General features: G+C 42.3%; 1 protein-coding gene across 3 annotated transcripts in view; it reads right to left on the reverse strand.

Moving 5' to 3' along the window:
• The window catches only part of MAP3K20 (mitogen-activated protein kinase kinase kinase 20), a 187,435-nt gene that overhangs the window by 147,024 nt on the left and 14,287 nt on the right, over positions 1–26,124 (reverse strand). For 2 of the 3 annotated variants that reach the window (XM_073646928.1, XM_073646930.1), the window contains exon 2: positions 16,211–16,403. In XM_073646928.1, coding sequence (XP_073503029.1) covers positions 16,211–16,403 — 193 coding nt within the window. Of the gene's footprint in view, positions 1–16,210; positions 16,404–23,140; positions 23,400–26,124 lie in introns of those variants that run through there. The other variant, XM_073646929.1, reaches the window with a different exon arrangement.

Raw genomic sequence — 26,124 nt, forward strand, 5'->3', positions numbered from 1 at the left:
GTCACTTATGTTCTTCAAAGGTAGATATTGTCTCTCTTTTTTATGATTTTATGATTTTTTTTTTTACTTTACGTGAAAGTTACAAAAGAAAGCAGATGATAATTATTTTCCTTATTGGCCAAAAAAAAAAAAAAAGTAGAATACAAAAGGCACAAAACAGTCATGGGGGTTTAAAGGAGCAAACATGAAACAATATCAGTGGAAACGTAGGTTTATTAAACTTCAGTTCTGCGTATGTTTCTGAAATGGGCATGAATGTCTATCAGGGCAGAAGCTGAAACACCGGAGCCATTTGATCATTAAATAATACTTACTATAATCTGGATAAAGTGCCACAAAATAATGCAAATGAGATGAGAATACTGGTAAATATCCTATTAAGGCTCTGAGCATAATTATGTGCCCCCTCCTTGGTGCACTAAGAGCCTGACTGTAAAATAAATAGGTAGAGATGACACCGGAGAGCAGGAGGGATCTAGCAACTGCTTTTAAGAGCTGTTCATTGATTTTTATTTTACATTGATCATGCAGCACTATGAAAAATCAATGATAGCGCTGCCGTAAAGCATCCGGTAGAGCGCTCCTTCCCTTTGATATCATTTGTACCATGGGAAAAATTTACAGGCAGAAAAGTGATAATGCAAGTAGTGATGAACAGAATACAAAAATACTCAACAAGTTTATGTCAATTTTCTTTATATACGGATTAAATATATGTGTGCCTCAGGGCTAGCGCAGAAGACCGTATTTTCGATCCAACAAAACATCGGACCAATGTTATTCTATGGGGCTGTGCACACGTGTGATTTTTTCCTTGGGCCGTGAAAAAATTGCATGCCTCCAAAAATGTTTTTTTTTCTCTTTGATTTTGTTTTATATGTTATAGCCTCTTATACGTTCTGTAGATAAATAAGGATCTGGTTCCTGAGACCCCTACAAATAGCTCAAAAGAATGTGCAGAAGTGCTCAACTTCGGAGAAGTGCTCAGCTGCAGTGTAAGCACCTACAGGAAAGTGCGGAAAACATTTAATTCATAAATACACATTAAATATATAGGGAAGACCAGCTAAATTATAGACTTTATAATAAATGTCTTATGGATTTCATTTTAGTTTTGTTAACCTATTATTTTTTAATAGAGTGATTATTAGTTACATTTATGGGAGATAGGGGAAAAAAACAGCAATTCTGCAATTCTTATTTTTTAATTCTGTTCACCATGCAGTGTAAATACCAGGGTAACTTTATTCTGAAGATCAAATCAATTGAGGAATACCAAATTTATATAGTTTTTGGAAATTCTGGCCCTTTTTTTTAAATGGTTTTCATTATGCAGGATTAATAACACAAACTTATGTTTATTTTATATTTCTTACTAATTGAGGGGAAGCTGTAATCAGAAAATGTCTTACTGTTTAAATCAGCTTTTGTGGACAATTTTATTTTTCGTATTAAAATGCATGCAAAATTGTTTTCGCTATTGGGTTTCATTAAAAATATTACACCGCTTGGCTCCTATAGCTGCTGTATTACACTGTCTATAGCTGGCTGCAGAATGAGTTACCGTGGTCGGCCACATTGTCTTTATTTTATCAGATGCGTCGGGGACATGATTCTGTGGCACTTACTATTATATCGGTAGGACAGGTTCTCCTCCTGCTCTTGTTCCCGCAGCTCTCCAGTCCATATAATGACTGCTATGGCAGAGCATGTGATCAGACCTGTCCGACAGTCTCCTCCAATGGAAAACCTCACATGAGAAAGCTGAGTTTCTATTGGAGGAGACTGATGGGCGAGTCTGGTCACATGATCCTCCACAACCTGCCCCCATTGTACGGACTGGAGAGCTGCAGGAGGAGAACCTGTCCTACCCATATAATAGTAAGTGTCACAGAATCATGTCCCCGACACATCTGATAAAATAAAGATAATGTGGCCGACCCCGCAGGGGCGGACCTACCACCCATGCAGCCGTTCATTGAACGGGGGCCCCGAGGGAGAGGGGGCCCCTCCAGCCTCCAGCAGGGCCGCCATCAGGGCATGACTGTCCTGACTCCAGTATGGGGCCCAGTCGGTCGGGGCCTCCTCGGAGCCCCTTTGGGGCCCCCCTCTTGTGCGTCGCCTCATGGGGCCCCCGCAGGGCCGACGTCAGCACCCAGGCAAATGCCGGGTCCCTGAGCAGGCGGGGGGCCCTCACCGTGGGGCACCCCGCGCGCTATGGGACCCGTGAGTGGAGGAGAGCGGTGTCAGCGCCCACTCCCCCCCGCTTGCTCAGGGCCCCGGCACAATACTTACCCCTCCCCGTGCCTCCGCAGCAGCTCCTGCATCCGCCGCGGCTGCTGCACTGTGACGTCTCAGGTAAGAGGGCGCGGTGACGTCTTTACACCGCGCTCTCTCCTGAGCAGTCACAGCGCAGAGCGGGATGAGGCCGGCGACGCTGGAGTCCGGAGCAGCGGCAGCAGGTGAGACGTGAGGTGAGTATTTGATTTTATTTTTTTTACTGTATGGAGGCCTGTGGCAGTATAAGGGAGGGGGGTGAGGTGGGGGTGTGTGACATCCTGCATGGGGCATTATAAGGGGGGGTGTGACATCCTGCATGGGGCATTATAAGGGAGGGGGGGTGACATCCTGCATGGGGCATTATAAGGAAGGGGGTGTGTGTGACATCCTGCATGGGGCATTATAAGGGGGGTGACATCCTGCATGGGGCATTATGAGAGGGGGGGGTGTGGCATCCTGCATGGGGCATTATAAGGGAGGGGTGTGTGTTTGACATCCTGCATGGGGCATTATAAGGGAGGGGGGGTGACATCCTGCATGGGGCATTATAAGGGAGGGGGGTGTGTGACATCCTGCATGGGGCATTATAAGGGAGGGGGTGTGTGTGACATCCTGCATGGGGCATTATAAGGGAAGGGTGTGTGTGCGACATCCTGCATGGGGCATTATAAGAGAGGGGGGGGTGTGACATTCTGCATGGGGCATTATAAGGGAGGGGGGTGTGTGTGACATCCTGCATGGGGCATTATAAGGGAGGGGGGTGTGTGTGACATCCTGCATGGGGCATTATAAGGGAGGGAGGGGGTGTGACATCCTGCATGAGGCATTATAAGGGAGGATGGGGTGTGACATCCTGCATGGGGCATTATAAGGGGGGGGTGACATCCTATATGGGGGGGAACAGCCTGCATGGGGCATTATGTGGGGGGAACAGCCTGCGTGGGGCATTATGTGCGGGGAACAGCCTGCGTGGGGCATTATGTGTAGGGAACAGCCTGCATGGAGTGTTATATGGGGGCCAGTATCCTGCATGGAGCGTTATATGGGGGCCAGTATTCTGTATGGAGCGTTATATGGGGGCCAGTATCCTGTATGGAGCGTTAGATGGGGGCCAGTATTCTGTATGGAGCGTTATATGGGGGCCAGTATCCTGTATGGCGCGTTATATGGGGGCCAGTATTCCGTATGGAGTGTTATATGGGGGCAAGTATCCTGTATGGAGTGTTATATGGGGGCCAGTATTCCGAATGGAGCGTTATATGGGGGCCAATATGCTGTATGGAGCATTTCATGGGGGCCAATATTCTGTATGGAGCATTTTATGGGGGCCAGTCTCCTGTATGGAGCATTTTATGGGGGCCAGTATACTATGTGGAGCGATTCGCTGGTTTCTGAGCTATTGTGAAATTTACAATAGATATCGCTCATGTAATGTAAGAAGTGAAATCTTTGCATTGTACTGTATATATATTTCTCTTCGGTATCTGTGCATCATGAATCATGGTATGTGTTAAAGGGGCCCAGTGAGACTCTTTCGCCCGGGGCCCACAAAAACCTGGAGCCGGCCCTGGGCCCCCGGCCTCATGCTGAGCGCTAAGCGCCGGGACATCTCAGCGCTGCTTTCCTCTGTGTAGCAGTGCAGCGCTTCTGCAGCAGCGCCTTCATGATTCCCCTGACTTCTGGTCATGTGACGGCGCCGTCACATGGCCAGAAGTCAGGAGAACCTGGTGGCAGCGACGTGGACGAGCGCCAGGATTCTGCAGGGATCGCATGGGGGTAAGTATAACAAGTTTTATTTTTATTAAATACAATTAATTAACTAGGAGTGGGGGGAATCAGAGATGCACGGGGGGGATGAGAGATGCACGGGGGGGATGAGATGCACATGGGGGGGTGAGATGCACGGGGGGGATGAGAGATGCACATGGGGGGGTGAGATGCACAGGGGGGATGAGAGCTGCACATGGGGGGGATGAGAGCTGCACATGGGGGGGATGAGAGCTGCACATGGGGGGGATGAGAGCTGCACATGGGGGGGATGAGAGCTGCACATGGGGGGGATGAGAGCTGCACATGGGGGGGATGAGAGCTGCACATGGGGGGGATGAGAGCTGCACATGGGGGGGGGATGAGATGCATGGGGGGGTGAGAGCTGCACATGGGGGGGTGAGAGATGCACATGGGGGGGTTATGTTTACATAACTTTGTTGCCCTATGAAGGGCGGGGGGGGGGGGCAAAAAAAATTCTTGCACAGGGGCCCACTACAGTCTGTGTCCGCCCCTGCGACCCCGGTAAGTCATTCTGCAGCCAGCAATAGACTGTGTAATACAGAAGCTATAGGAGGCAAACGTTGCAACATTTTTAATCAAACTAAATAGCAAAAATCATTTTTAGCCCCAATTGCAAGCATTTAAGTATGAAAAAAACAATTGCTCCCAAAGGTGGACAACCCCTTTAAACTTTCGGTAATTTTAAAATTATTGCTTCCTTTGAAGCATTTGCTTTTGCAATTCTTGTTTAGTTTTTCTTTTACATTTTTAAACATATCATTTTTATTTACTTTTACCTTTTTCAGTTCCACTAAAGGACTTGACCTTGCAATCGCTTGGTAGCTAATAAAATGCACTGCCGTACTTCTGAAAAACTACGGCCTAATAGGGGTCCTAAGATGGCAAACCTAAAAGCCTTTATTAGGCACCTGGCCGTTATACTTAGAAAGGGGCTGCTTCAAATTTCTCCCACAGATTCTCTTGCCTATCTCATTCTCTAATATAAGAGACATGTCTTAGCCTAAAGCGCTAAGATTCGTTGTCATGTAACCAATCAGGAATAAAAAGAGATCTTACACAAATTAAAATAAAAAAATGTTAAATAGTAATAAGATGAAAAACTCAATATTTTTACGGGAATTATAAACTTAACCTAACTTGTAATCATCACCTTCTTTTCCATAGTAAGTATTTCTGTGACACAACATTATAGACACTTTAACATAGTCTCTGGAGCTTTGCCAAGGCCGGCAAAGTAAAATACCTCTTTCAGTGGTATAGTTATGAAATAAAAGCAAAAGCCTTGAAAATGATATAATTCTATAAGGAAAAACACTGAAGATTCTCCAAACTAAGGGAATACAACGCTCAACACCATCCATTTTTCACAATTCAAGGCATTTATTTAAACAGTAACATACATATTAAGTAAAATACAGACTTCTCAGGAGTCCCCTAACACTTGTTGGGTAAATGCCTCAAATGTTTTATCTTTAAACTAGCCCGAATACTTGTTATACTTGTTATCAGCTTCCCTGACATCTGTTTAAAAAAAATACTGGTATTTGTCATGAAATTCTGCTGTCACTTTTCTTATTACTCTGCATTATGCCATTCTTCTGTTATTTGTCCCAATTTTTTCCCTTTGTATTACTCACACTTCCCACCGACTTTACAATAACATCAAGCTTTCTAAACTGATAGTTTTTTTCCCCTTAAATCTGGATGCAAGATTAGCGCCGAGAGATAGTATAGAGAAAGACAAAGTGTTGTCCTTGCCCTCACTCTGCCCCCGGGTTATACACTTGCGAAAGCGTCCAGCTAAATGCCATTTTTTCTGACAGTACCAGAATCATGCACACTAGTCCAAGCATGTTTGTATATTCCAGTGGGGGAAGGAGAATACGCTGCTCCAGACTTATTGTCTCGTCTAAATGGGCCTTTACTCAGGATTAAATGGTTCAACTACCATGGGAATAAAGATTGGGCATAAAATCCAACAGGTCCAATCCTCCTTCATCTGAAATCTGCCAACTGTAAAACAGCAGCTTCATATACACCAAATCATTATCGTTTCACTCTTGTGTATAACAGAATCTGACATCATCAGGTAAGGTGTTGGAACTGAAGTGTTAACATATTTGTGTGGCCTTTGAGAGACGTCTAGTTGATAAGAAATTATACTTTATCAAATATGCATATGAGATTGCCAATGTCCAATGCGCTATGCCAAGTCTGTCAAGTTTTGATAAGGGAAAATGGAGACATAATAGAATCAAGACGGACCCTATAATAATCTTTAGAAAAATTATATTAATAATAATGTAAATAATAAGCTTTTTGAAACTCTTTCTGTCGCTCTTATTCATTCTCATCTGGACTACTGCAACTTTCTACTGATCGGTCTCCCTCTTACCAAACTTTCTCCTCTCCAACCTGTCTTGAATGCGGTAGCCAGGATCACATTTCTGTACAGCTGCTTCATCGACGCCTCTACCCTGTGCCAGTCATTGCACTGGTTACCCATCCACTACAGAACACAATATAAAATTATCTCTCACACCCACATATCTCTCCGCAGTTCTGCACCACCCTACATCTCCTCCCTCACATCTGTCTATCACCGTACCCGTTCTCTCTGTTGTGCAGTTGATCTAAGACTAACATCCTCTGTGATCTGAACCTCCCACTTTCATCTCCAAGAATTCTTTCGTGCTGCACCAGTTTTCCGGAATGCACTACCCCAGACAATCTGATTAATCCCTAGCACCCCACATTTCTAAACATGCTTTAAAAACACATCTCTTTAGACAGGCCTATCCTCTCAGTACGCTAAACTAACTCTTCCCTGTTCCCTCTTTCTAAATTTTCCGCAGAATCTGGTGCCTCTTATTCATCCGCCTCTGTTTTTATTTGCATCGGTAACGCATGTCTGTTTTGGGCTTGATGTCTGTTTATCTGTTCCTAAAAAGACAAATAGAATTACAAAACGTAGGTGTAAAAATTCATGTTAAATTTTTTATTTCTTCTCAGATATACAGTGTGTTTGGAATGCTTCATATTGCATTGAGTCATATTTATTGCACTGAGTCATATTTATGGCATGGAGTCATATTAGGTATCCCCTAGATGTGCTTGGTATAGTAAAAGGCCAACCACATCTAGGGGGGCCTGATATGACTCCATGCAATACGAAGCATTCAGCTAGACATATGTACGAGCTCTCAAAGCTTTTTAATCTTAGAATATCTTTCACTCCGTGCTTGTGGCTCCACATTAAAGCCCTCCAGAATAAAACTCTTATCATCAGTGTCCAACAGAAAGACATAGCGACATTGTGACAGCATATATGTGATATCAGACAACACCTTCCGAATCTAAAGCAGAGGTCTCTTAACTCTGCCCACTTCAAGCAGTTGCTATTAAACCTAGTACTGTATTGCTATATTTAGCGGCAGCAGACCACCGGATCTATTTCACTTTGTGTTTTACTCTGGTTGTTTTCTACAGGTAGTCATGCTATTCATTTAGTAAATGATCGTTTGACCCTTACATTTGTACTGCAGGCTGGGTTGCAGAGGCATATGACGGTTTTAATATACGGGGTTTAGAACCTTGTTTTTTTACCATTTTAAATAACTTTAATTAAATACTTGGGCATATTTTTTGCACATCACAAATGCCAAAACAACCCCCCTAGCAGAGGTGTATCTTGAAGGGGGCGGCTGCACCGAGCCCATTCACTTAGAGTGGCTCACTAGCAAATTAGTGATTTGGTAAATTCTCAGAGCTCTGCTAACAAAGATTTATATAAAGAAGTTGTAAGGCTGTGTTCACACATCATGTTTTTTTTGGCGGCAATTTTCTGCAGCAAAACCTGACCTTCAAGGGCATTTTGTTCAGGATTTTTCTTGCAGTTTTGGTGCGTTTTTTCAGTCTTTTTTTACACTGTCCTTCTGCCTCTTTTTATGCATGTACATGAAGTTCTGTGAAAAAAAGAACCTTATTCTATTTTGCCATCAAAAACGCAGAAAAAACACTGATACAAATTTTGGTGCGTTTTCACCACCCATTACTTCCTATGAGTGAAAAAAAGCTGAAAAAACGCTGAAAGAAGTGACATGCTCTGTTGTGCAAAAAAACATGCAAAGCACAAAATCCTGAACAAAGAAAAACCATGATGTGTGAACAGAGAATCCTGGTTTCTCATAGACTTTAATGGAACTGCAAAATGCAGCTGAAAATTTGCATAAAAAACTGCATCAAAAAACGCTGAAAAAAACATGATGTGTGAACATAGCCTTAAGCTATGTTCCCACGATGAGCTTCTGGTGAGTCTTTGATGTAGCAGAATTTCTGCACCTATTATTTAAATTAGGATACTTGCGGGGTTTTTTATTGCCTTTTTGTGTCATTTTTTAACATGTGTTTTTATTGCGCTTTAGTTAACAGCTCATGGTGGGAACGTAGCCTAACAACTTCTTTATATTGATCTTTGTTACTTAACCCCAAAAAATGATCTGGAGTATAAGTTGGTATGCATACAAAATGTCATAGATCTTTGTTAGCAGAGCGCTGAGATTTTATTACACCATGCCTGATGAAGAGACCTAAGAAGTCTTGAAAGCTTGCTTTGTAGCATCATTTATTTTATTTTCCCATTAAAAGGTATCATAACTACAAGATTATTATTTGGATTCTCCCGCTGAGAAAAATCAATCTTTTACCGCGTTTTTGACGCGGTGGTTTTTGTATCCATTTGGTCGGTTGTGCTTTAAATAAAGCTGCTTTGTTTTTTATACTTCGTGGTATTTGGCTTTGACAAAATTTTATTGACATACTTAAGTGTGGATTACACGCGTTTTTGATACGTTTCCACACCAAATGCGAGTCTATGAGGAAATGCTACACAGAAAACTCAGCGTACCCGCAAGAAGAAGAGGAAGAATTGTGATGTTGGAAGACGCATAGGCGAAACGGCGTCGTTGGGGTAGGATGGCAGCCTTAGCATGCACGGACATAAATAACAACATACGTAAGTACACCACCAAATGATTGCCTATTTTAGGGACATACCACATTGTAAATGTGAATCATACTAGAGGGTATAGAGGTCCTTTTGGAACTGAATTATTTCCTAGTTTTTAATATACCAATTACTGCGTTTGGCAAACTCACATAAAAATTCCTTATTTAGCACCGGAACTTTATATATACATGGGACTATTGCAATATAAGATATTGAGGGAATAGATATTTCGCAATTGCTGCTCCAAAATTTCTTGCCATCTAGAATCTGCACTTACAAATTGGGATCCTAAATAATACCCATCAACACTTATTTATTTCCCCTTTCCTGTACTAAGCCAAAAAATGTCTGTAAATGCTAGTAAGCTGTGAAAGTCCCTGCATTTTATATTTTAAAGAATTTAAAAAAAAACTACCTTCAATAAAAATATTAAATTAAAAAAAAAAAAAATTGTTGCCTTCCTTATAAAAACTGAGTGCAATTACTCTAGTTTTATTGGTTGTTAAGGAATTAAAGAAGCCAAGAAAAATGCACGGAAGGGGAAGGGGAGAAAAGCAAGAAGAAAAAAGTGATGCAGGAAGAACCCGTGTAATTTGAAAAAAAAAAAAAAAATTAAAGTTTGAAGAGGGAATTAGAACCTAACTAAGAGCAGACGTGAGATTGGGGATGAAGGAATTAGTGTGTGAGGGTATAGAGAGAAGGGAAATGTGATGTAGGAGAATGGAAGAAAAGGGTAAAGCCATAAAAAAGTGATATTTGAGAATTCTATAGTTAAAGGGGTTCAAAGGTAAAGATCCGTGAGAACCAAGAGCAAATATGTCGGTGTGCGAGTTAAATCTGTGTGCAATAGTAAGGTGGTGCAGAAAAAAAACAAAAACAAAAGGAAGGAGCAGGTGATACAAAATTATATGTGGAGAAAGAGAACAATGAGAAATAAGAAGGGCTGTAGGTGAGAAGAAACAAAGTATGAAGAAGAATGAGGTCAAAACAATAAAAAAAAAAAAATAAATAAAAGTGGACAGAGTGGTTTTTGAAAGAGAAGAAGCTAGAAGAGGATTAGAACTCAGAATAAAGTGTGTGGGACTATAGGAGAGGGAAAAGAATCACAGAATTGGTGAAAAAAAAAGAGGGGGATGTTTAGAAATGTAAGTAGTGATGAATAAATGGAAAAGGAGAAGAGAGAAACATATCGGTCAAAAATATAACTTTGCATATAAAGCGATTTCTATAACTGAGCTGTGCTACAGCACGTCTGTCAGGGCACTGAGGAAGCCGTGAGAGTGTCTGGGGGATGTTTTATTAGACAGTGTCATAGGTGCATCTGTTGTTAAGCAATTAGGCAGGGTCATTAGGTGCAAATGAAGCGGGTATCAGTGCATGGCATTGTGAAATCCGGTGACAGATCCACTTTAATACACACTTGTCATTCCACCATCTGTACCGTACCTCTGCTGTTAATTTCCTGTAGCACTAAAACTATTGAAGAATAAATATTTGCACAAATAATCATATGTAAAACAAGAAATGTGGATTGGGCTATAAAACCATGGATACTGTTGTGAACAAGTGACAGTAAGGCAAAAGATGGAAATCCATCTTTTACCTGTAAATAAGGCACTCACTCAACCCCTGAAGACTTACCTACATTGCCCCCCACTAAACCAAGAATCCAGTCTTGCAACCTTCCTTCTCATACAGTATATGTGGGCCACAAAGGATACAGACAAATTTGGAGGCTTTTTACTTAAAGGGGTTCTCCAGGCTTGGCATGACATTTTGCAGTTACTCCTAGAGAGTGGGCGGTCACATGATCACATTTATGCGATTTGCATACTTCAGCTCACATTCTGACTAGACATTCTCATCCTCTCAGTGCACTTCTATTGAGAGGGGATGAGCACGTCTAGTCGGCGCATACTTGCGGTCAGGTGACCGCCCACTTTCACCGGCAATATTGGAGAATCCTGCAAGCGTGCGCACCGTAGACTGTCAGGATTGAGAAGTCTGCAGTCACATAGTGTGATTGCAGACTTTCATCCCAAGCCTGGACAACCCCTCTAAGTTTTTGCACATTTTGCTAAGAGACATTTTTTATTGGCAGGAATGGTTGTCAACGAATTTAACTGCATGTCTATCTCCAGCTCAACATAGTACAACGTTATACTAAAAGTACAATAACCATCCAGATGTAATTTGATTATTTTCAGAAACTTCCAAAAAGTGGAATGGTGCTCCAAAAGCATAGACGGGTTGTGGAAGATCTGATGAGGTTTGGCAGGATGAGAGACAGAGCTGAGGTTTGTCCTAGCGGGATGTAATTGTCAGAATTCCTGTTTTCCTTCTACAGTTTGACCACTCATGGCTGATATTGTTCATCTTAATAATTGTGCTGCAATCCCACTCCTTATCACTGAAGGCTGCTGTTGTGTTCTGCAATTGCCCTTTACTAAGATGGCAGATTCTGAACCCATGGGATCCTTCTTGCTTCCTGTTTGGGCCTACTTAAAGCTGCATGGATCTCTCACTCATTGCTTGAGTATTGTGTCTAGCTATTAGTCTAGTTCCAGTCTTCAGCTCCTGAACATTCTTACCCAGACTGTTCTCACCTATCTACAGATTGTTTCCTACAACTCTTTTTGCTAACTCCAAGAAATTCTACTACCACTTGCAGTTCCTGCTCGTGCTCCTTCGGCCACTGGTTTCCAGCAGTGCTATGCCAGTATCTTAACAGTAATACACTTAGACGTTTGCTAACCTGACAGGTACAAACATGTGAGCTTCTCCTGAAAGTGAAAACACAAACCAATATTTCAAAATGTGACAAATGACTTTGTAACCTCTGATGTCCATGAACTAGAAATAGAAGGCACGAGGCACAATGCACTTTTCCCAGTGGTTATAGAACTACACTTATCTATGCAATGCCTGCAAATCATAGTGACGACCTGTCATAGAGTACATGTGAGAATAATGGACAAGGAGAACAATGAAGTACGAGATCAGTCAGCAGTAAGAAGTGTAAAGAGAATCTGGCCCGATTACACCTTTCTAAAAGTAGACATTTCCTTGGTCTCCTCTGATGAGATCTCCTCAAGTTTCTGGGTGGACTCAGGGTGGAACAAAAATAGGCAGTGTCAACATGCCCTAATTAATGTCTTGTCATTTTCGCACAGTCTATAGATGGACAGCCCAGCTATGTTTAATGCCAGAGTCAAAATTCTAGGCTCTTTTCAGGATGAAACAAGTGGGCAGCTATAATATAGGTGACATTAGAGGGAATTTTTCTTGTTAGGCTACAGTTACACCAGCGTATTTTCTCTCATCCAAGAGGATCGGGCCGATTATGCTAATAACACTCTGATCAAACTCTGACCAGAGTGTGATCATAGTGAGATCTGATTATCCTGAATAAGGAGAAGATGGAAAAAAAATGTCTCCATCTTCTCCATTGTGTCAATCCGTGGAAACTGGACTGCACTCAGATGTCATCGAGTCCGGTCCAATGTTTTCCACAAACTCATTGACTTGCACGGCCGAGTGCGATCTGAATCGGATCTAACTCAGTCAGGCTGCAATTTTTTCCTTGGACCAGCTCTACATCCCATAGAATAATATTGGTCCGAGTGCGATCCAATGTCTTGTTGGATCACACTCAGACCAAACACACGGCCATGTGCACAAGCCCTTAGAGGGACTCCTCTTGCTCACAGAGTTGCAAAAAGCTGCATTCACATCTCATGTACAACAACAAAAATCAAGTAAAATTTTAACCTATGGATAAAAGGAAAGCAACTCAAATAGTTAAAGGATTTTTGTCTGGTTTTGCAAAGCCCATGTCCCTCAGGAGGATGAGTAAAGAACAAACTGTTCTTTACTCACCCTCCTCAGGTCCAGCCCTGAGTCTCCGCTGCTGCTTCCAGTGTTTTTTATTGTCTGCAGCACTGGAGTCATGTTGACGGTGCTGCAGCCAATAACTGAGCTCAGCGGCTCTGACCGAGTTGATGTCAAGGGACGCTGAGATCAGTTATTGGTTTTAGCGCTGTCAACATGATGTCAGCGCTGCAGACAGTAACAGACACAGAGCACAGCGGCGGAAACTCAGCACTGGACCTGGGAAGGATGAGTAAAGCCAAGTTTGTTTTCCGGTCTTTAAGAAACCAGAAACCCCCTATAAGTATATCCTATTACCCAAGTCATAGGCCACCCGAGTGCCAGGATTCCTGCAGCATGAGTCTCTGCCTAAGCGTAGATGATTGTTGTAGACTGGGCAGCTGCTCCCTCGAGATACTGAAAGGAAGAACCTTTTACACAGATATACTTCTTTCCATTTGTCATGACTTGTCTTCTAGTAACTAATACTTAACCTTTGGGAATCCCTTAGGTTGGTCTGGATTTTCAATGTATAATAAATGTCTCAGGGACATGGCACAGAGTTAAAACCTGTGTTCTTAAGCTCCAAGTTGGGATATAGCAGTTTGAGCTCATATGGAGGCCAGAGAGCTGCAGTGGAGGAAGACTATCCTCATGAGACACCCGACAGCTGACTTCCTGGCTTAGTCTCAGGCTCAGCTATCATTAGCACAGGTGTATCTGACTGCTCAGCCTAACTCTGCTTATCATTGGATTTTCATGGAGCACTTTCATGCCGGCATGTGTTTAACTGTATAAGCCCCTCGCCTTACGTGTAAGATAATTCACCTTAGATGACTGTATAACTGCAACTTTATGAAAAAGACTAAACTCTGCATTGCTCCAAGGCACATACAATATGTCCATACTCCGACGAGAAGTAAATAACGTAGTTTCGGCTTCAGAACATCAGTAAAATATTTCTTATATATACAATCCAACGAAACATCTGTTCATTCTTTGGAGCTACATTATATAATATGGGTATAATGAAGGAAAAGTCTACATATGATATAATGCACAGTAATACATTGTATTTTCTATTACTCTTCCAATATAAGTACATCACAGAGGCCACATGTGGCACCTAAGGGTTTAAGGTGGCCAAAAACATTAGAATAGATGAATATTAGCAAAAAATGCCAACCATCTAATGAGGATGGAGGTATCCCAAAACCCAATCCTTATCTCCACTAACATAATCCACTGGGAAAGAAGCTGGGTCCCCCCCGTGCACATTTAATAGTTAACTAATCCTGCCAAAATCGCCAGCTTCAGATGACTTTAAGCTAATGTGCATAGAGGCCATAAATGGGTGTTCCAGGCTTGGGGTACAAGTCTGTAGTTACTCTATGTGATTACAGACTTGTGAATCCTCACAGTGCGCACACTTCGCTGTCAGGATTCTCCGGGCAGTCATGTGATTTGCATACTCCCGGCCACATTCCAACTAGAAGTGTCAGGCCTCACTCAATTCACTTGTATTGAGCAAGGCCGCGCACATCTAGTCAGCATGTGACTGCATGTATACAAATGGCAGACTTGCGGTGCTATGCGCCCTCCGGCACTGGAAAATTCTGATAGCGTGCAGTGTGCACGTTGTGAGGATTCAGAGTGGCTGCAGATTTGAACCCCAGGCCTGGACAACCCCTTTAGAGAGAGTCAATATCATTTAAATTTTTATTTCATTAATCAATAGTATACATAAAAATTGGAAACTTTGTAATATATCTTATCAGAGAAACCTGCTTCTTTCTCCTCCTGCACTGATCTTTCATTCTCCAAATCCTCATTTATACAGATTTTCTCATTACTGAGAAACGAGATGACTAGTTCCTCCCGCCTCCTCTCTACATAGAATTTTACAAGCACCGACTGTCATCTCCTATCTCAGTAATGGCAAAATTGGTCTTCACTGATTTTACCCATGACTAGAGAGTGAATGATTCATTCAGGAGGAGAAAGAAGCATATTTCTCTGATAAGATATATTACAAAGTTTCTTATTTTCATGTGTACTATTGATTTATGAAATAAAAATTAAAAATACAGTTACTCTTTAAGTGACGCATTGTCTTGAAAGTCTGGGTATAGATCTAGCAGAGTGACAGACACAGGATCTTGATGATGTAGTACCAGTGGTATTCATCAAGGTTGTTGATTCCTAACTTTTTTTTTAATGGAAAATAGGAGAAGCAAAGCAATCCACAATTCTCAATTCTCAACCAGTTTTATATCTTGGCCAAGTGTGCCCTTAACACAAGCTTGGTCATATTGATAATCCTAATGTAAAACTGGACTCAAAGTATCACTAGAACCCTGGTTGGAAATCAAAGAGCTATGGACAGTAGCATCTGTGACACGCACGCTTTGCTGCTGCGACATATGTACCATGCAATGCTGATAGAGATATGGGCAGCCTGGTGGCTGTCGTATTCACTGGTACCTTCAGCTATATCATGGGGCACTACAGCATGACAACGGTATCCCATCGTGTCTGGGTAAGACTGCACTGTTTCAGATAGAAGTTGATAAATCAAAATATAGGTGTTGTAGAGGTGATCCAGCTGATTTTTGGACAAAAATTCAAAAACTTTATTCCAATTCAAATAAAACTAAACATTCCCGGTACTGTCAAATACGTAAGATTTCCTACGCGTTTCAGGCTAAAACCTAGTCCTTATTCTTAATCAAAGTATTATTGCAGCGCTTCTGAGCAGTACATCCTGACAGTGCAGCGCTTGGACCAAATGTCTGCACAAAAAGGAGTGAACGGCTAAGTAAAGCACGGTCTCTTTATTCTAACAACTGGTGATGGTTTCTGTATTCAGACCCCCATTAATAACAGCTTGTGATGTGTCTATGGCATGCAGAAACTATTCTAAATGATAGGTAGATTAACTCCGTACATTGGGGTTATCTGGGATGATCACCAATGGAAAATTCTACTTGTTCTTGAAGTTTGTGCACACAGTACTCCGATTCGGACTCTGTCTTTATATGGACCTGTTAGATAATACACATACATGTACACACAGTTATTGCACCGAGAAACCAAGAAGACAAGCTTCATAAATATAGGTCTACAAAGCTCTGCACCCAAGATTTTAGGATAAAGTCAACATTTTTGAAGGCCATTTCATGTTACCCCAAATTATTTTCACCTGAACAAAAACATAGTAACTACTAAATAGAATAACTATATGGAAGAACAGACTCTTACCTCTTTCTCTATCTTCAGAAGCTTCTTCACCGCCACCTCTTTGTCCTGTGACAGCCATTTTGCTCTGTAAACACTCCCGAAGCTTCCACCTCCACAGCTCTCATAAAACTGCAAGTCATTAAATTTAATTTGTACAAACGAAGCAGTTAAGGACGACATCTCATAATGCCGAAGAGCGGCTCTGAGATATGACCTGCAAGACAAAACACAAAGAATTATGATGCCGAAAAAAAAAGCAAAGGACAAATACAAGTAAGTTGGAGATAAATGGAGTATAAAGTATAGACGACTTCTACTTCTCTCTGCAGTTTTTAACTCTAAAATAGCTGGAAACCTACACGGAGGTCCAGGTGGACATTACTATACTTACTCAAATGTATTCTCCAAGCTACTCTGCAAGTCACTTATGTCAGTACATAACCATGCATAACTTTCTGTAAGCCAGGGATGGGCTTGTGCACATCTGAGCAACTGATCAGAGCAAGACGAGCTACAGTGTAAAGCATAGGAGAAGGATAAAGCAGTATCCAAAGCCTCCAAATAGGAGGAACCGCAGTGAAAAGCTTAGGAGAAGGATAAAGCAGCGTCCAGAGCCTCTGAATAGGATGAACTACAGTGTAAAGCGTAGAAGGATAAAGCAGAGTCCAGAGCCTTTGAACAGGACGAGCTACAGTGTAAAGCGTAGGAGAAGGATAAAGCAGCTTCCAGAGCCTCTCAACAGAACGAGCTACAGTATAAAGCGTAGAAGGATAAAGCAGCGTCTGGAGCCTCTGAACAGGATGAGCTACAGTGTAAAGCGTAGGAGAAGGATAAAGCAGAGTCCAGAGCCTCTGAACAGGATGAGCTACAGTGTACAGTATACGAGAAGGATAAAGCAGTATCCAAAGCCTCCAAACAGGACGAGATACAGTGTACAGCATAGGAGAGGGATAAAGCAGCGTCCAGAGCCACCAAACAGGATGAACTACAGTGTAAAGCGTAGGAGAAGGATAAAGCAGCATCCAGAGCCTCCAAATAGGATGAACCACAGTGAAAAGCGTAGGAGAAGGATAAAGCAGCATCCAGAGCCTCCGAATAGGACGAGCTACAGTGTAAAGCATAGGAGAAGGATAAAGCAGCATCCAGAGCCTCCGAATAGGATGAGCAACAGTGTAAAGCATAGGAGAAGGATAAAGCAGCATCCAGAGCCTCCGAACAGGATGAGCTACAGTGTAATGCGTAGGAGAAGGATAAAGCAGCATCCAGAGTCTCCAAACAAGACGAGCAACAGTGTAAAGCATAGGAGAAGGATAAAGCAGCATCCAGAGCCTCCAAACAGGACGAACTACAGTGTAAAGCATAGGAGAAGGATAAAGCAGTATCCAGAGCCTCCAAACAGGACGAGATACAGTGAAAAGCTTAGGAGAAGGATAAAGCAGCATCCAGAGCCTCCGAATAGGATGAACTACAGTGTAAAGCGTAGGAGAAGGATAAAGCAGCATCCAGAGCCTCCAAACAGGACGAACTACAATGTAAAGCATAGGAGAAGGATAAAGCAGCATACAGAGCCTACGAATAGGATGAGCTACAGTGTAAAGCATAGGAGAAGGATAAAGCAGCATCCAGAACCTCCAAATAGGTCAATCTACAGTGTAAAGCATAGGAGAAGGATAAAGCAGCATCCAGAGCCTCCAAACAGGACGAGCTACAGTGTAAAGCGTAGGAAAAGGATTAAGAAGCATCCAGAGCCTCCAAACAGGACGAGCTACAGTGTAAAGCGTAGGAGAAGGATTAAGAAGCGTCCAGAGCCTCCGAACAGGACAGGCTACAGTGTAAAGCGTAGGAGAAGGATTAAGCAGCGTCCAGAGCCCCCGAACAGGACGAGCTACAGTGCAAAGCGTAGAAGGATAAAGCAGCGTCTGGGGCCTCTGAACAGGACGAGCTACAGTGTAAAGCGTAGGAGAAGGATAAAGAAGCGTCCAGAGCCTCTGAACAGGATGAGCTACAGTGTAAAGCATAGGAGAAGGATAAAGCAGTATCCAGAGCCTCCAAACAGGACGAGATACAGTGTAAAGCATAGGAGAGGGATAAAGCAGCATCCAGAGCCACCAAACAGGATGAACTACAGTGTAAAGCGTAGGAGAAGGATAAAGCAGCATCCAGAGCCTCCAAATAGGACGAACTACAGTGAAAAGCGTAGGAGAAGGATAAAGCAGCGTCCAGAGCCTCCGAACAGGACGAGCTACAGTGTAATGCGTAGGAGAAGGATAAAGCAGCGTCCAGAGTCTCCAAACAGGATGAGCTACAGTGTAAAGCATAGGAGAAGGATAAAGTAGCGTCCAGAGCCTCCGAAGAGACAAGAGCTTAATTACAGACTGCTCTGGAGTTCCTGTTATGCTGTAATCACTGATCATTTACTAATGAAGCAACACTAACAAGCAGCTAAGCAACAACAGGTAATTAAAAATTGTCCAGGCACTTTATATATTATTTATGTCTTTAAATAAAGTTGCCCTATAACATTTGAATCCGGTTACTTATATGAATAGTCTTCTCATAATTGTTTTTTTTCTCTTAAATATTTCTTTTGCACTTTTCCCCCTTTTTGTGGATCCTGTATTAGGAAATCTACTGGGAAACCAAAAAAAGGCACATAAGACACTTTTTTTTTTTTGCATTCTCCTGTTCTAGATGCCATGATGTCCCCACTTTAATAATATCCATTACACAAGCTTTACTGACGTGCCCTTTTTATACATGACCGTGATGCTTTTCTCTTCTCACTTGCTCAGTTAGTGACTTAGACACATATGACATATGTTCCTATATGATTCTCCAATTAGCCTTTTACAATAAAAAAGATGATATCGGGTACACCCATTGTGCTGAAGCGAGAAGAACCATCTAGTGACCTAATATTGAGGTGCACTGATGTTCACTGTATAGATGAACTTGCAGTTTAAAAGGTTATTGCCATCTTAAGAGTTTATCTGTCTGTGGGATAGTTGATAGCTTGCTGATCAGTGGGGGTCCAGTCACTGGGACCCCCACTGATCCTGAGTAAAGGGCTCTGCTGACTGTTCCATTTATTCTTCATGGGAAAACTGGAAAAAGCAAAGCAATCTATTCAGCTATATCCAGAAGTCCCATAGAGAATGAACAGAGAGGAGGTTCACGTGTCCGGCCATAGCTCAATTCAGACGGGACTCGAGATCGGTGGCATTCCCACAGGTTGGATCCCGATTGATCAGCAAGTTTTCCCCTACCTATGGATCAGTGATTACTTCCTAAGCTGGGAATAACCCTTTAAGTAACTGTCAGCTAAAGGCTTTTTTTTGGCAAACAGCTATTTCTTTTGCTATATTAGTCTACAAAAATAAATTATTGCATCTTTGTATTTTTTTTTCCTTTGTTGAAATAATTCTTTAAACATTGTATGAAACAAAGTACTGTTGATACATGGAAACAATTAACAAGCTGCCATTAATCGCACTGTTTTACTTGTTTTACGTCCTAATTTCGCATACTGAGTTTATTATAATGTTGTACATTAAAGGGGAAGTCTGTGAAATCTCATGAAAACATCCACATACGGAGGTCAAAACTGGGGCTTTCCCCTCTATGAGCCAAAAAGGGAGACCTGATGTAGTAGATTTGGGATATCCATAGATAGCCACTGCTGGAAAAATGTCTAGCCAGATGGGGCTTCCTGTGGCAAAAGATCATCTACATACAAAATTATGTCTTTATAAGGTAAATACCCAAGGTAAAGGCCATTCACACTGAAAGATTGTGAATGAGTGTTTCTAAGAATGCTCGTTTCACGATAATCGGGAAGTCTAAACAAGCGGTCGATCACCTGATGAACAAGTAAAAAGCTCGATCAGCGGGTTAAATGACCTTTTATGTTGCACAAAAGATCATAATTTTTGACAGTATATCATGCTGTGTAAACAGAACTCATGATGCTCTATTACAGATGGCTCAGTGCCAGTGCGTAATTATAAGGCCCACGATCCGGACATAGAAGCGCTTTGGACACAGCATATTTTTGCTGCGTCCAAAACGATGCGTTCTATTGAATGCAGGTAAATCCGCATGTGTTCACTGAACCATGCGGATTCACTGCATTTAATACATTCTAGAGGTCAAATTTCTGTTGTGGAGATTAACGACTCCACAAGAGAAATTGACATGTTGCGGTCCTGAAAGATGCGCCGCATGTCAGTTTCCGTGAGTGATCCGCAACCTCAGATTCACACATAGTGGACATAAGATTTCTAGAAATCCCATCCACTATGCTGTAACATCTGGACGCTGCGGGTTTGACGCTGTATAAACACGCAGCGTCAAACCCGCAACATTTCCTGATCGTAGGCACGTACCCTAATAGACGCAGGGGTTGCAACTGCATCTGGGCCCTGGAGCTTAGGAAGGCCCAAAAGATCCTTTTGGCCCATATGAAAACAACATTACTATTAAAGGTTTTGCATTCCCACCTCCCTTGCTTGAGTTTTCTCTGCAGTAAATTACTACATCTTTGCAGCTTTTTTGGAAAATTGCGGCAAAAAAACATATTGTGCAAAGATAGCCTAATGGTGCAATTTTTATATATCCCCTACAAGACTGTTTGCTTAATTTTATACTATCAGTTTGCTCTGACAGACTCCCTTTAGACCATATGTGTCAAACTCAGGCCCGTGGGCCAAATCTGGCCCACAGGGTGATTATATTTGGCCCGCGACACCAGAACCTCCTCCCCTATGTGGGGCCCATTATTCTGCAAGGAGGGCTTTGTGGGGCCCATTATACTGTATGGAGGACTATGTAGGGCCATTATACTGTATGGAAAGCTATGTGGGGCCAATTATTCTGTACAGAGGACTATGTGGGGTCCATTATACTGTATGGAGGACTATGTGGGGTCCATTAAACTGTATGGAGGACTATGTGGGCCCATTATTCTGTACGGAGGACTATGTAAGCCCATTATTCTGTACAGAGGACTATGTGGGCCCATTATACTGTATAGAGGACTATGTGGGGCACATTATACTGTATGGAAAGCTATGTGGGGCCATTATACTGTATGGAGGAGTATGTGGGGTCTATTATACTGTATGGAGGACTATGTGGGGCCCATTATTCTGTATGGAGGACTATGTGGGGTCCATTATACTGTATGAAGGACTATGTGGGGTGCATTATGCTGTATGGAGGACTATGTGGGGTGCATTATACTGTATACTAGTTGGCCCGAGACTTTATCCAAGTTTTTCATTTTGGCCTTCCATGAGTTTGAGTTTGACATGCTTGCTTTAGACAATTTGATTCACGGTCTTTAAGTAAGATACATTCTTCATACAAAAGAAAAACTAAACTTTGATCTTTTAAACAACATTTGCTATAAAGTTATCACAACCCTGAAAGTTATCACCTGTTTACTTTATGATAGGTGGGGGTCTGACCACTAAGATCTCCACAAATTCCTGTGAAAAGGGCTCTGAAATGTCCCAACAGAATGAAGCAGTGGCTGGATGTGAATTTTTACTATGGGACTGTAGAACTGCAGTCCTTTAAAGTCGATTGGGGAACCTCAGGCCCGCGGGCCATTTATCCGTTCCCCTCGGGAAGATTCCCGAAGATCCCAGTGCTTGGGCCGGCAGCTGTATTTTGATGGCCGCGGGCCCATTGATTTCTTCTTGCTCTGTGAGCATGTGCACGGAGTGTTCAATACTGAACGTTGAGGCGCATGCAATGAAAGATCATGTCCTGACACCAGTGCCAGAGTCAGGACCTACTTTGTGGGCTGAGTTAGAGCACAATTTGTACGGCCCCCGAAGGATGGTATAAATATCCAAAAAGCCCTAGGCAGAAAAAGGATTCCCCACCCCTGCTTTATAGAATTAATGGAGCATTAATAGAGCTTCATTGTAACTAACATGGCACTTCAGAGCCTCTTTATAAGGCCACGGCCCCACTATCAGTATTTGTTCAGTATTTGGTAAGTATTTTTTCTCAGAAGTGGGAGCCAAAACCAGGTAAGGAATAATCAGAGAAAAGGTATAATAGAAACAAGTCACCAATTCTACATTTATCACCCACTCCTGGTTTTGGCTCCCAGTCCTGAGAAAAAATACTGACCGAATACTGATAGTGGGGCCGTAAACTAAGACGGCGGGTGGCCCAGCATTGGATCCCCACCCCGATCACAAATATATAACCAATATTATGGACAGTTGACAACTTTCAATCTTGGGAATAACCCTTTTAAGCATTACTAAAACCAAAAATCAGAAAATGCAACATGGCATGGAACAGTAGCTACATTGCATTGTCCAACAGGTATGAACCTGCTATACAATACGCTAATACTTTAGTGGAAGTCAGGATAACGATGATGAGTAGATAGCGCCATCAGATCAAACCACAGGGGAATGTATTGACATCGCATCTCAAGAGCGGACCTGGTGAAGAGTACAGTCCACTGTTAAAACGCGTTGTCAATAAATTCTCTTAAGGTTTTATCCGGTGGCACTACCTATTCATTGTTATTATCATGACGTCCATTATTGCTATACAGTGATTCTGGGAATTTCCCGGACCGATGAAGAGCCGCCTCGGCCAAGGATTTTAATATTATGCTGGATAGAGTTATACCTGTACTTTTGCACAACTCTACAAGGTGAGCCGGGCACCTATAGGAGGTGACGGCCCATGCTTTCAGCTACAAATTATTCTATGGGAGTCCCGCTTCTTTTTACCTTACAGATTACACTAATACTTTAGGCTAACTTAAAACACTGCGATACACAACTCTTCATAAATGTTCCCCTATGTGCTATACAAAGCAGTCAAGATAATTGGTAACAACTTTGCTTTCCTAGCACAAAAATAACCAAATAAAAAAAAATAATATAAACTAAAATAAGCCCAAAGCAATAGACTTACAGTTAAATCTTGTCCTAGAGTTTACCGGGGAAGATCCGGAGAGTCCTATCCCAGGGGACACATCACAGAGTAATTAATGTAATGTCTCCGCGCACGTAGGGCACAATTGTACAAGGCGCTGGTGTGCCAGGAGATCTTGCTGAAGACTGGAAAGCACACTTTCCACTGTCAGCTCACATAGCTGATCTGGAATGTCAGGCACGCCATAGCCCGGTGCAGTGCTCATTGCACAATATAGTCGCACACATGAAACTTCGGGCTCATTTACACCATTAGTGGTGACACACAGCGCATGTACGGGAAGGAGGGGTTAAGTAGTCTTGTACCAGAAACACTTAGATGCTGTGGTTTCAATTAGAAAGTGACTTTTCTTGGCTTACGTAAAGAAGCTCAGGACCGGAGCCATGTTTTCCTGAGCATGAGGTATGCTTCCAGGAATGGAACTTACGTTTATACCAGATGACTGTGTCATGATCTCTTTCTTTTTATAGCTCACCGAAATAATGTTTGTCAAAGCTATTTATCATTTACTGACATGTCGTAAACCCAGACGTCTCTACCATGTAGGCTATCAATTAACCTCCTCAGTTCCTAAAAAAATCTATCTATCTAGTGTGCAAAAGTAATAGTTAAGAATGTGGAGGAGGGAGATGCAGCTGCAGTTTGTCATTCAATATTTCAGGGAAGGGGAGCAGGAGGATGGTAACCTCTGATAGGTCAGAGCACAGGGTGTGGCTCTTACATCACACCAAAATGTCAGCATGCAAAAGAGAAAATGTGAGCTGGAATCTGATTGCTTGCTCTGGGCAATTACCGTATATATACAACTTGTTGGAAAAATTCATTTTCTATTATATTTTAGTGCATAAATTAAAAGGAAACTGCACAAAGGTAATGAAAATGTATGTATGATACAGAAAATATGGCCTATGTTAGGGTATGTGCACACGATGCAGAAATGAAGCAGAAAATTTCTGCATCATTTCTGCATCTCCCTGGCAGAAAAAACGCATGCAGATTGTGCATGCGTTTTTCCTGCGGAATACATGCGGATTCACATGCGTTTCCACATGCGTTTCCGCATGTGGATTGACAAGCGCTTTCCAGGAGATTTTAGCATCACCTGGAAAGTGCTTGACAACTAGGTCACACTATATAAATCCATGCAACCGGCATGGATTTATATAGTGTGACCCGAGAGAATGGTAAAAATAAAAAATACATGTATACTTTACCTTCTGATGGCCCGCGCTGTCCTGCTCACTCCGTTCTCCCGGCTGCCGGCAACTTAGAATTGAAAGACCTGCCGACGTCAGCGTCACGTGACCGGTCACATGACTCTGACGTCAGCGCAGGTCCTTCAACTCACTGCAAGTGCCGGGAACCAAGCAGGAGCGCTGCGCGGGCCGACAGATGGTAAGTATATATATTTTTTTTATTTTATTCTTGTTTTACAGCTTTTTTAATGGTACTTGGGTGTTGATGAGACTCTCCTCTCCTCCACACCCGGGTACCATCCGCACATTAGAACGCACCAATTACGCAAGCACAGATGCAGTATTGCGGAATTGGCGCGTTCTAATGCAAGTCAATGGCGGCGAAAACGCCGCGTTTACGCAAAATTAATTGACATGCTGCGGATCTTTGAGCGCAGCGTTTACGCTGCAGAAAAATCCGCATCATGGGCACAGCACATGCGGATTTCAATTGGGGAACATTGCTGCCCTTCTACCATGCGTTTTTAATGCGTTTCCGCGGCGTTTACGCAACTGCAAAAACGCCGCGGAAACGCATTAAATACGCATCGTGTGAACTCAGCCTTAATGGAAAGTGAAGCTTTATTTAACCCTATAAGGACCTAGTTTGGTACTTAAAAGGAATCTGTCAGCAGGATTTCATACCCCAAACTCTTTTTATGTGCCTGTAGCTCTTTCAAAGACAAGTCCAGCAATACCTTTACATGGCCTCCTCCTCTGTTACTGAGAAATCATCTTTTGAATTGATGTGCAAGTAAGGCTGAAGAACTATTTGTACAGCAGGTGAAATAAGTATTCAATATGTCACCAATTTTCTAAGTAACTATATTTCTAAAGGTGTTTTTGACATGAAATTCTCACCAGATGTCAGTGACAACCCGTCCAATCCACACAGGCAAAGAAATCAAACCATAGATGTCCATAAATTAAGATGTGTAATATTGAGAAATGACACAGGGAAAAAGTATTGAACACATGAAGGAAGAGAGGTGCAAAAAGCCATGGAAAGTCATGACACCAGATGAAATCTATCAGTAATTAGAAAGCAATCCTGTGCTTAGTGAAAAATAACATCAGTTCGTTTAACTGATGGCCTATAAAAAGATGTCTCATAACCAAGGTGACACAAAAGAAACATCTCATGATGTGTAAAATAGTGAGCTGCCTCAAAATCTTTGCAACCTTATTGTTGCAAAATATACTGATGGCATTGGTTACAGAAGAATTTCTAAACTACTAAAGGTTCCAGTGAACACTGTTGAGGTCATAATCTGGAAGTTGAAAGAACACAATTTCATCGCAAATCAGCCACGACCAGGTGTTCTCCGCAAGATTTTAGACAGAGGAGTGAAAAGAAATCAAACCATAGATGTCCATAAATTAAGTTGTGTAATAATGAGAAATGACACAGGGAAAAATATTAAGCAAACTTACTGAAACTTAATTAATGCTTCGCACAAAAGCCTTTGTTGGGGATGACAGCTGCAAGATACCTCCTGTATGGAGAAACTAGTCACATGCATTGAGTGGATAGATGGGGTAATGTATCGCGAGATTTTGGCCAACAACCTCCTTCCCTCCGTAAGAGCATTGAAATGGGTCGTGGCTGGGTCTTCCAGCATAAAAATGACCCGAAACACACAGCCAGGGCAACTAAAGAGTGGCTCCGTAAGAAGCATTTCAAGGTCCTGGAGTGGTCTAGCCATTCTCCAGACCTGAATCCAATAG

Source organism: Phyllobates terribilis, unplaced genomic scaffold (assembly GCF_046119375.1).
Source record: "Phyllobates terribilis strain yellow unplaced genomic scaffold, ASM4611937v1 Scaffold_9__5_contigs__length_417890890, whole genome shotgun sequence".
NCBI classification, from domain to species: Eukaryota; Metazoa; Chordata; class Amphibia; order Anura; family Dendrobatidae; genus Phyllobates; species Phyllobates terribilis.